This window comes from Centruroides vittatus, unplaced genomic scaffold, assembly GCF_030686945.1.
Source record: "Centruroides vittatus isolate TY-2023 unplaced genomic scaffold, ASM3068694v2 contig_3254, whole genome shotgun sequence".
NCBI classification, from domain to species: Eukaryota; Metazoa; Arthropoda; class Arachnida; order Scorpiones; family Buthidae; genus Centruroides; species Centruroides vittatus.
In genome coordinates this window covers 51644-64658 of record NW_027122087.1, presented here as the reverse complement: position 1 = coordinate 64658, position 13015 = coordinate 51644, and the positions used below count along the sequence as shown (strand labels likewise).

The 13015-nt window shown below is 34.0% G+C and overlaps 1 protein-coding gene across 1 annotated transcript in view; it reads right to left on the bottom strand.

Annotated features, from left to right (window-relative positions):
* Positions 1-13015, bottom strand: part of mei-P26 (meiotic P26) — an 82578-nt gene that overhangs the window by 51318 nt on the left and 18245 nt on the right. Inside the window, exon 2 of the mRNA XM_067268358.1 lies at positions 3793-4039. Coding sequence (XP_067124459.1) covers positions 3793-4023 — 231 coding nt within the window. The 5' untranslated portion in view covers positions 4024-4039. The remainder of the gene's footprint in view (positions 1-3792; positions 4040-13015) is intronic.

Below are 13015 nucleotides of genomic sequence, written 5' to 3'. Positions count from 1 at the left end.
AATATTTTAAGATAAAATGCTGTGAAAGATATTTATTAATACTAATTTCAATGGAACAGGTATAACTGAAAAGACAGATTTCTTTTATTTGTTTATGTTACAGTTATGCATTCATTCATGTAACATAAATCTGTTTGTCTTCTGAGTTATGTCTGTACCATTGAAATTGGTATCAATAAGGATCCTACAAGGATTCAAGCTTCTGAGAAATCTATACTGAGATTATTCAATTTGGATAGATTGATGGGTATTAAAAAACATTCATTGTAACAAGAATTCAGATACAAGAAATTAGATAAAGAAATATGGCTGTATTTATTTTAAAAATAAAGCATTTAGTTTATTATTCTCATAATAAATATTCTAGTTTATAATTGAGTTCTCCCAAAGATCAGTGTTCCAACTCTGAATACTCACATTTTACAAGAGATATATTTTTTTAAAATAGTATTCTTTAGTTATTTTATATCAACTTGATACCAACAGTGATTTGTGGGACCATTTATAAGTTATTAAGTATTATAAACAAATTTTCATCATCTTGTGTGGTCAAGTTGATATGATATGATATTTTTTGAGAAGCTGATTTGGGATGTTGTTCTAATGATCAAATAAATAAGATATTCTTACATATTTTATTTCAAAATATCACCCTATCACCCAAATAACAATGAAGACAATATAAAATGGTAACGAATGCTCTTAACACATTACTTTCCATAATCAGAGTCATCTTTATTCCATTGATATAGATGACTCCATTAGTCAGACCCCCACTAAACTTTCAATAAATACTGTCACAGTTTCATCAATAATTGAGTTTCCTTTGCTTTGTAAGTAGAGGACAGACCTTACAGGATTTTCATGTAGGTGTTGTTGTGGTTAGCCATGTCATTTTATAGCAAAGTAAATGTTTGTATTATTCTTCCACCCATATGAATCAGCCACTTCATACTTGTCTGGCAAAAAAGTAAATTTGGCATTTTTTCCATTCATAATGGTTCTTCCTTTTTTCCTTGAATTTCATTATTTCCTTCCGAAGCATGCAACTCATCTGGTTTGGTTTCTGCCACGTTTTGCTTCCCTATCAATATGCACCATCTTGCAGTCAAACACTGCAAGATGGTTCACATTTCAACAATATCCAAAGTCTGAGAATTGAGATGTTGTCAGAACTTTAGGGGCAAGTAAATATCATTTACAGCTTCATAAGTCTAATCTGGGACATAGTCTTCCTCGAGATGCATGCAGGCATGAGGTTTACAACCAGTGAAAACAAGAAATCACAGTTTCGTTGACTTGGGATATTTTTTTCCCTACTGGCTATCTCAAATATTATGTTACAATAGAGTTGAGGACAATGTTGTGTGTACTGAATTTTATTCACTTTTACTTTTATATATCTATAACAAACAGCCTTAAAACCAATCTTTTTATTAAAATAGCAAAAAATGCTTTTATAGTTTAGAATTAAAATAGATTCCTGATGGATTGAAATGTTTTTAAGATATATTGCATGATTGATTGCAATATATAAAAACTTGGTATTTAACTAATGAAAATTAAATTAATGTTAAGGAAAAAAATATAAAAACAATATGAGAACAAAATATAGTTTGCAAAAATAAAAACAATATTCAAAATAACACTTAATAAATAACTATTTCAAATTAAAGCAATTGAAATGTCTACAGATTTGTTTTTATTATAGGCTTTATTAACATTCTGCAATTAGAAGCACTGTTAAATGCCATACAGTAGAAATATAGCAAAAACTAAAACCAGAAGATTTGTAATTCAATTAATTCAAGCTCTATTGAACATTTTTGGAGTATTTTTTCTATTTTTGAATTTAAATCATTAACAGTTCACTTTATTTCTTTACTGTAAGTAGTATGTTGCTGTCTCCAAGAAATGACAAAATAGTATCCAATATTCTATATATTCAAGAATAATTTTGAAATGTTGGAAACAACAACAGTTTATAACAGAAAAAAGTAAAAAACATAATTACGTTTAAAACTATGAATACTTCATTTAACTATATAAATATCCCGAAGCCCTATATTTTAGTAATTTGTCAAACAACTGCTGGATTAAACTGAACTGCTTTACCATTATTATTTTTAATAGAATTCTAAATAATTTGGTACTAGAGGTAGGCATTAGGCACCATCTCGTATTAAATATAATAATTATAATTAAATAATTATTTATCATACAGGCGTTAAACTACATATAAATATTGCTATAATTTCTAGTGCTTTCAATGAATCTATTTCCATCCTCATCAGATGAATAAAAATGTTTAAAATCCTTTTTCAAACAAAGGTTTCAATTTAAAACTAATAGCATTAGTCCTTTGGAACAAAACTAAATTTAGAACAACAAAACGTGAAGAATTTAAAATGACACGTGTTTGGTGACAATGTGCATGCACTATAATTTGCTGAGAAATGGAGCTAGAGATGATGTTTTAATCTTTTATACAAGTTGACCCACATAGCAGGCAACTCAAGTGTGGAGGAGTTGCATGGATTTAGTAATAGTAAGGAGGGCCTCCCAAATATACACCAGGCTCATGGTGTTTGTAAGTTTCACAAGATTTAGCATAGAATTTTCTAGGACAAATACAAATGTGGCACATAGTTGTCATTCACACTCAGTGCCAAATTGTTGGAGTTATTCGACACAATTGAATCTGAAGAAGAAAATACAGTGCTTCTGGTGTATATTTGGGAGGCCCTCCTTACTATTACTAAATCCACGCAACTCTTCCACACTTGAGTTGCCTGCTATGTGGGTCAACTTGTATAAAAGATTAAAACATCGTCTCTAGCTGCACTTCTCATCAAATTATAGTGCATGCACATTGTCACCAAACACGTGTCATTTTAAATTCTTTACGTTTTGTTGTTCTAAATTTAGTTTTGTTCCAAAGGACTAATGCTATTAGTTTTAAATTGAAATCTTTGTTCAAAAACGGATTTTAAACATTTTTATTCATCTGATGAGGATGGAAATAAATTCGTTGAAAGCACTAGCAATTGTAGCAATATTTATATGTAGTTTAATGCCTGTATGATAATTTTCTCTTCTCTTGCTTATCCAAAGATTGACGTGAAATACAACCCTCAAATTCAATTTAACTAATATTTAAATAATTTAGAATATTATGGAAGAAAAGAATTGGCCTGGGGCAGAACTGAAACCTGCAACTCCCGCTTACCATATGGATGCTCTGCCAGTTACACTACCCAAACTTTTGTTCTGATCTTCCCTTCCAAACACATTTAATTTTGATATAACCATCCTCAATTATTTATGCTGACTGGGGATGCCTTCAGCACCCATGTCCAATAATCACTTAATCAGGCTGGCTGAGTGCCATAGTAGGTGATTATTGGATGTAGGCAATGAAGTCATCCCAGTTGGTGCTGTAAGTAACTGAAGATGATTGTATCAAAATTAAATGTCTGGAAGGGAAGATCAGAACAAAGGTCTGAGTAGTATAACTGGCAGCACATCCACATAGTAAGTGGGAGTTGCCCCAGGCCAATTCTTTTCTTCCAGAATATTCTAAATTATTTAAATATTAATTTAATTATAATTATTAAATTTAATAAGAGATGGTGCCTAATGCCTACCGCTAGTACCAAATTATTTAGAATTCTATTAAAAATAATAGTGGTAAAGTACCTCAATTTAATCTGACAGTCATTTGGTATACTTCTTTTAATTCACATCTAAACATTATTTCAATAAACATAATATAATTTTAATTATATAAACCTTTGTTTCTTGACCACAATCAGGGCAAATCAAGGCACCAGTAACAGAAATTAATTCATCTTCTAACTTTTCATCTGTAGTTCCTTGCAAGAGCTTCTCCAAACAAGATTCACAATAAACATGGAGGCATGAAAGAATACGAGGTTGTTCATATTGATGACTGCACAAATTGCATACATGTTCTGTTTCCAGAGTAGGAGAAGTTAAAGGTGATATATCTTTAGAGGCCATATTAGACCAAATATTCCTGTTAAGAAATTAAAAAGATTAAATTAAATGACTATTGATTCTTTCATTAATTTCTATGTATCTTAACCTTATATCACCACTTAAAAAATTATACTAGACACTACTGATATTACTTTATTTTATGCATTCCTATATCAATTAGACTATTTGACTATTACTCATTTAAATTCATGAAAAAGCTTTTATAATTATTTTACTCATGCTATTTTCTTCTTTCACAAATCTAAATACTGCTTTTCCTGTAATATTGCCCACTGGGTGATTTTTTCAGTTTTAGTGGATGATTATTGGAGTAAAAAAATATTGATGCTATAAGAAGGAAAACAATACAATTCCAAAAGAGACAAAACTAATACAACAACTAATATAAAACAACTTAAATCAGAATATCACAACAAATATATTGTCATTGTACAAGTGAATGCCAAATGCACATTGACCTAAACGATCCATTGTGCAGTCCATGAGATTTCTTCAGAAGTCTGATTTCTTTAAAAGAAGACAGCAGCCTTCTGAAGAAAAGCTTAGCAACTTCACCAAAAATCAATAAATTGGAACCAAAGACTACCTGAGTAGTGACTACTCACACAAATGAGATTAAGATGAGTTTCTTCAGCAGATCCACAAAAGTGGAAAGAGGCCGAAGAAGAAAGTTTCAGTTGATACATGTTTATAAAAGTGATCAAAGCCAGTCACATCACTAACTAGACAATGAACAGGATTCCTATTAAATGACAGGAAATCTTTACTTTGTCCAGAGAGCAGGCTAGGCCAAAAGTCTTGCTCTGGTGACACAGTATATAAAAAATAATTTGAATGAAATACTTAAATGACCTTAATTAACTTCCTAACTTTTGATACTTCCCAGTATCACTAACATTGAATATCAATAACAGTATCAGATATCATTCATTTTTCCAACTTCAATAATAATCTTTTCTTTCAGAAATTCTAAATTATAGTTATCTTGTGATGCAACCTAACCACCAACCTCTAATCAAATTACTTTTCATCTAACTATTAAATTAAGCTTATTATAACCCAATAATACAGCAAATCATTTGGGATAATTCAATATTATTGACTAAAACTAATGTACTGGTATTTAGATCAAAGAGTGTAGTTTACTTCTGTGAGATCCAGGATCTTAGAGCTATTAAAATCCATTTTTAATTACAATAGAGCATCGATTATCCGACTTAATTGGAGACAGGAGTTGGTCGGATAACTGAAAAGTCAGATAACCGAAAAGTATGAAAAAATACATTATTAGTATAGTGTATTAGGCCTGGTTTAAATACTAGCCTCCCTTTCATGGTCGAGCCAGTGCTGCCAGCTAAAACATGCAACAATTTAACAAAAATAATATTAAAGTAGCCAAGACATAACCAAATATTGTAGCACCACATCACTAGCGGACATTTGAATTTGCCAACTAGAATGCGGTCGGTTAACTGATAAGTCGGTTAATTGGGGTCGAATAATCGATGCTTCTACAGTATTCTTATTTAAATATCGCACAAGCTACCAATTAAATAACGCTCTCAATCAACCAACAGATGAGACTTTTAACAGTTAGTTGTTAAATGATAACATCTGATTATAAAAGGAGAGGAAAGTAAGCAACAGTGTGTCAACATGAGTCATTGCTGAACCTGCACCTGCGAAATCAACCTTCGTTTCTAAACAACTGCCGATCACATGACCACTTTCCCAGGCCAAACACACAAAAAGACGAGACACCGAGAATTCCGGGCGTTTTGTCATAAGTTCCAATGAATTAACGTTGGGCATAAGTGCATCTTAGAAGCATTTGCCTTCGTCTGAGGAGAAGAATTGTTCTCCATACAAGGAACAAACTCATCAAATCCCAAGCGGACTGTGCAACCACAAGGAGGAACACAAAGAGGACAAAGCCTGTCGTATGACAACATCATATACTCCTTCGTCGTCAATGATCAGCATTTACTCTCTGAAGTATTTCAACAGACCTTTGTAAACTCTCTCTCTGCATTCAAGAAACTAAGAATAGCCTCATGGCATAGAAGGTAGAATAGCCATGCAACATAGTTTAGTCACCTCATTGTATAATCATATTTTAATTGTATTTAATTAGCAGCTGAATTTTTAATAATCTGAAGAATGTGTAAATTAGACAAAAAATAATAAAATTTTATATTGATAATTGCCTAATTGGTAGTCTGTATATCTTAGATTTATAGAGTATATTAAATAAAGTATTAACTTTATTTGTTATAGTTAAAATCTTGTCTGCCTGTCTCTTATTCGGTAACACAGCACCTTACCGACTTTCCCACTGCGTTCCCTACTCGATCATTTAACGAGCCCTCCTACTCATAAATTGTGTTAAGAATCGTGAGTTAGGACGCGATTTAAATTATTCCAAAGTCATCCTAACTGGTGTCAGCCTGACAGGACAAAGATCTTGCGATCTTTGGCCATCTCATCATAAAAAGCCATCTGAAGACAAAGTGAGAAGTTTTTACCAAACTGTTGCCAATTAAGTGGCATTAAGGGTGATCCTCTTTTGCCCCCAGTTTCTCACACTTCATAATAAAAGTTAAATGGACGATTATTACAATAAGAATATTTACATGGATTTAGTTGCTAATCACCATATAACTGCTGAGAAATCTTTATTTAAAGTAATGGTGGGATGATATCAAAATTTCTCCCTATTCAGATACTTTTGAATACTTTCTAAGTTTGTTACGTAAGTTCAGAAAAATTAATTATTTACATTGTGAGCATGGTACATTCATTAATTAATAAACATCAAATGTAAGAATAAAAAACAGTTGAGAAATTCAAAAATCAATCTTTCAAAACAAACATGAAAATTCTCCATTTATATGTGAATACACATGCTTTTATTGTGTACTACAAAATAAATTTGTAATCTTATTTCAGATAAAGTTAATATTGCAACACTACCCCCAAAGAAATTACAGCTAATTCCCTTTTACTCAATGAACTATTCCTTCATGTAATACAGAATTGCCATCTTTGGAAACTGCTTCATTGGCTGACAGAATGACCAGGAAAAGGGAACATAAATGAGAAGATGCACTTTTTCACACTTCTCACAATGGGCTGATCTTGTAAATGATTTAACTTCATCGTATTTAACACTACATGAGATTTAGTAAATGATGCAATGAGCCAAACAAATATCAGTATCATGATTTTAACCAATTTTTGAATTCATTCTCTTGAGCCATGAATGATGTCTAGACTGACTCATCTTAAAAAATCTATTATTAAAACTCAAAACAGCACTAAACTTTGCATGAACAAGTATTTTTTTACTCAGAATTGCATGAATTGAATTTGAAAATTTCATGTATTACAGTATCATCTGTGAATCATAAAAATTTTCATATACATAATGACAGTCATTTTTCATTTTATCATTATAAGTAAACATAACATGAATGTGTCCAATCGTTGAGTGTACTTGATCAGGATATTACTGGGTTTTCTGAAGTGTTAATAGTTTATTTAATTACGGAAAAATTTGATAAAAATACTAGGAGTTGGTGGGAATATATCTTAAAGAAAGATGAGCTAGGCATGCTGTTGACCTTGCTTACCGTCTTGAAGGATTATGCGAGAACCCTTCAAGTCATCAAGTTGCCACCTAAGGAACAGAGAAGTATTTCATATCCAAAGGTAACATTGTTGGTATTTTGGCAGTAATACTTGCTTTCTTTGTAAGAATGATCATTAATTATCTAAGTGTTCAAGGTTCACGCAGTTGAGCACTCAGAAAAGGATAGATATGGTAAGAAAGAACAGACTATGCTTTAATTGCCTTACTGTGCCACACCGAGCTAAAAACTACGAGTTTAAGTAGATGCAGAATATGTGGTAAATTACATCATAGCATTTTACATATCGATAGGGATTTTGAAGTGTCTTCACCCCTGAAAACTGGAGAGGTATTTAATACACCCTTGACTGATGCTCCTACCTTCCAATCGATGCCATATGATTTATCGAATCCAACTACCACTACTTGTGCTAGATTTTTTTGATTCTTTAAGTGTAACTGGAGTAGGTCTTAAAGGAACTAAACAGGTTTTACTTTGTACTGCTATAGTCAAGGTAAGCAACTCATCTGGAAATCTCGTAACTTGTCGGGCTTTACTCGATAGCAGTTCTGAGGCATCCTTTATAACCGAAGACTGTGTCAATAAACTATGTTTGACAAAAAGCAGTGCTAATGTTCAGATTTCTCGCTTGGGATATTACAACGCTGTGACTGCTGGTGAAATAAAGTTGAACTTTACCCCCATTTTAGTTCCAATTTGAAATTTAGTACAAAGGCATTCGTGATTAAAAAAATTATGTCAGATGTTCCTAATGTTCCTCTCCCTACACATTTTCTGAACAATTTTAATGATCTAGTTCTGGCTGACCCATTCTTTTTTGTAACAAGACCAGTTGACATTCTACTAGGTGTTAATGTTTTCTTTACAATGTTAAAGGAAAATATAATCCGGAGAAAGGAGGCACTGCATTTGCATTTAGAGTTTGCACCAAACCTGAGTATTTGCACCAAAGGAGACATTTGCAGTTTGCACCAAACTCAAATGGATTATTGCTAGAACTGCCTTTCTCAATACCATAAATCAACCTATATTCTCTGTGAATAATATTCAATTAATCACTAAAGAGTTAGTTGAGAAACTTTGGGCATTGGACTCTGTCCCAGAGGTAAGGAAAATGTCAAAGTTAGATCAAGAATGTGAAGATCATTTTTGAAATACTCATTACCAGGATAAAAGTGGACATTATGTTGTGAAACTTCCCTTTAAACAGAACCCATTGTATTTGAGCTATACTAAGGAATTAGCATTACAGCGATTTAAGACTTTAGAGTACAAACTCAATAGAATACCAGAAACATATGAGTTGTATAAGGAGTTCATGCGAGAATACATAGACCTAAGCCACATAGACTTCGGAATTAGTTGATCAGTCAGGATCACGTGGTATTTTCTATTATATTCCACATCATCCAGTTATGAAGGAATCTAGCACAACTACAAAGTTATGTGTGATTTTTAATGCATTGACGAAGTCTTCTTCAGGAGTGTCATTAAATGACATTTTATTGGTTGGTCCTAGGATTCAGCAAGAGTTATTTCCAATTTTGATGAGGTTTAGAACTTTTCCCATAGTCATTACTGCTGATATAATGAAGATGTTTAGACAAATATTAATTAACAAAAAGGAGAGAGATTTTCAAAGTGTTTTGGAGAAATGATGCTAGTGATCCAATTCAAGAATATAGACTTGTTACAGTTACTTATGGCACAACCCCTGAACCCTTTCTGGCTACAAGGATGCTTCACCAACTTGTGGATGATGAGGGAGACAATTTTTCCCTAGCATCTAAAGCTATTATAAGAGATTTTTATGTAGATGAGTTGTTATCAGGTGCACAAAGCATAGAGGAGTGTAAGACACTAGTCAACCAATTAACAGATTTGATGACTAAAAGAGGATTTGTGTTACGGAAATGGACTTCAAATGACCCTTCAGTACTAGAGAAGATACTTAATGAATTAAGAGACTCTTCTGAGTCAGTAAAGCTTCAAGAGGATAATGAAATCAAGATCTTAGGAATCAATTGGATTCTTCAGGAGGATTGTGTTAGATTTTCCATTCCGTACTCAGATGAGAAAGCAGGCTATACCAAAAGAGAAGTCCTTTCAGATTTAGCAAAAATCTTTGATCCCTTGGGTTGGCTTGCTCCATGTGTTGTATATGCAAAGGTTCTGATTCAAGAGTTGTGGAAGTGTCAACTTTCATGAGATGAGCCCATCTCTACTAAAGTGGAACGTAAGTGGAAGTTATTTCAAAATGAGTTAACCCTTCTTAGGAACTTAAAGATTCCAAGATTTGTTTCGCTTCCAAATTTAAACGTCCTTGATATCTATGCATTCTGCAATGCCTCAAAGAAGGCTTACTGTGCTGTAGTCTATGCAAGAACTACGTCAAATAATTGTAATGTAAAGGTCGCTCTACTAACATCCAAAACCAAGGTTGCTCCTCTCAAGGTACAATTTCTTCCCAGGCTGAAACTTTGTGCTGCTGTCCTATTGGCTAAGTTATTGCAAACTGTATTGAAATATATTGATGTTCCCATACGTGACATATTTGCATGGTCAGATTCTACCATTGTATTAGCATGGATCTTGTCTGAATCTTATTGTTGGACACCATTTGTTGCCAATAGAGTCCAGAAAATACACAACACTATTCCTACCGTGAAGTGGAAACACGTTGATGGAAGTCATAATCCTGCAAGACTGTGCAACAAGGACTTCTCTTTGAATTACTTAACTGTGAGATTTGGTTCCAAGGAACAGAGGGTTGCAACAGAATAATCCTGAACTTTGGTCTGAAAATGAGAAATTTGTTGTTGATGATAAAGAAGTACACCTTGAGGAGAGGAAAACATACATGATGGCTACCTGTACAGTTGAAGATGTAATATTTAAAAGGTTTTCTTCATGGTCAAGATTATGTCGCATCGTATCCTTATGTTTGAGGCTCCTGCATAATTGCCACAACTCTCCAGAGAAATGTTTAAATGGTTTTCTAACGACCAGTGAACTAAAGACAGACATTATGTCAATAATTAAGAATGTTCAACAATCATATTTTACTGAGAAGATGTCTTGTTTAAGATTAAAAAAGGAGTTAAATGTTCACAGTAGAATACTTCAATTGGCTCCCTTTTTGGATGCTAAAGGTGTTATCCACGTGGGAGGTCAGATAAAGAATGCCAATATTCCTGAAACACAACAGCATCCACTCTTGCTTCCCTCTAATACTATGTTCGCACACAATCCTCGACTAACTTCGATCTCGATTTACCTACAATCTGGATTGTGACTGTCGCTATTCAAACGTCGTGCCGTTCGCACAGGTAACTCGCTTGAGAATAACCCGGTTATTGTAAGCGATGATAAAACTGGCATAACTACTCGGTAAGTCACAAACACCAACACACAAAATGGAAGTTTTGATTAGAAATAAATACTTTTTCTTGCCATATATCTAATAATAGACAGATGTCATCGTCTCTCCAAACCTCTTTTTTATTTCTTTGCCGATAGCCCGACACGTGTTCTGTAGCCATCTTGTATTTTCTCACGCGTGTGGGATTGTGGGATCTCTCTTATGACTGGATCTAGTTTCAAGAACTCTCTCCAGTCAATCGCAATTGAACGTCGTTTCAGTCGAGATTGAAATGGTCGAGGGTGTTTGCACCAAGGCATAGTCACTGACCTTGGTCACAATCTAGATTGAAATGCTCGGTGCGAATGGGGTATAAGAGTCATATCCCAAATCTTATCATAACTTACTATCACATTGTTCACCTAGCCAAGAGTTGCTCTCGAGTATTCTCAGAATGCAGTTTTGGATATTGTCTGGAAGAAGTGTAGTTCATAATATTATACATAGGTGTGTCACCTGTATAAGAACCAAGGGAAGAACTGCCTCTAAGCTGATGGGTGATTTACCAGCCCCTAGAGTCCAACCCAGTAGGACCTTCAGTGTTGCTGGATTAGATTATGCTGGTCCTTATTTGTTTAAGTTATGAGGTGGAAGAGGTGTTAGATCTCCAAAGTGCTATGTTGCTGTATTTGTATGTTTTTCCACAAAGGCTGTCCACCATGAGTTGGTCAGTGACCTATCTACACCAACATTTATAGCTGCATTGAAGAGATTTATTGTGTGTTGTGGAAAACCAGTTAAAATTATGAATGACTGTGCCTCCAACTTCAAAAAGGCCAGTAAAGAACTACAGGAAGTTTATAAGAATGTGTCACTTATAGACAAGAGTGAATTGGCTCATTTCACAACCAGTAAAGGCATAACGTGGATTTTTAATCCACCAACCACACCTCATTTTGGAGGAACTTGAGAATTTGCCATAAAATCTATGAAGTTCCATTTCAGGAAAAATATAGGATCTACAAGTATACTTCTTACTGCATACTGGATAAATTATAATTCTTTCTTCCCCAAAAAACCTTCGTAATCCAGTGGTAGGTGTTTCTACAACAGCTAACGTTTTCAACCCCCACGGGGTCTTCTTCAGGCACAGCACAAAAAATAGTTTCAAATTCCAGTGAATGGAACAAAAACCGAGACCGAATTCTATTCCATAATTTCGAATCATCGGTTTTTGTTCCATTCACTGGAATTTGAAACTATTTTTTGTGCTGTGCCTGAAGAAGACCCCGTGGGGGTTGAAAACGTTAGCTGTTGTAGAAACACCTACCACTGGCTTACGAAGGTTTTTCGGGGAAGAAAGAATTATAGGATCTACATTGTTAATGTACGAAGAATTTGTAACGTTGTTAACACAGGTGGAAGCATGCTTAAACTCCTGCCTCCCTTTGTCCAATGTCAAGTAATCCCAATGACTTGCAGGTATTAACACCTGGTCATTTTCTAGTAGGTGCACCCTTGATTGCCATCCCAGAACCTGACTTGAGTGATATAGCTCTTCCTAGATTGAAACATTGGACCCTAGTACAGGGGTCGGCAGGAGTGGCTTGCAAGCTGCATGTGGCTCTTTGCGTAGATGTTTGCAGCTCTTCGGACATAAACTGCAATTTCACCTCATCTCAAGCAGCCTTATAACTTATGAGTTTACGAGATAGAGCCGCCAAATAAACTTCAACTCATACGGCATACTCTCTACCACTCTGTAGCCCGTCTACATATGACCACACTCGCGTTGATCAATATGAATCACATGCTAGTGGTAGCATTTGAAGCATATCTATATATATAACCCATTGAATGCATGTCCATCTGTGTAACATTATGCCAAAAATGGCCGCTAGAGGCACCCCTGTTGTGTGTCGTATTTCACACATTTAAATTAACAATATAAATTATTATTATTCATTTGGTCAATAGC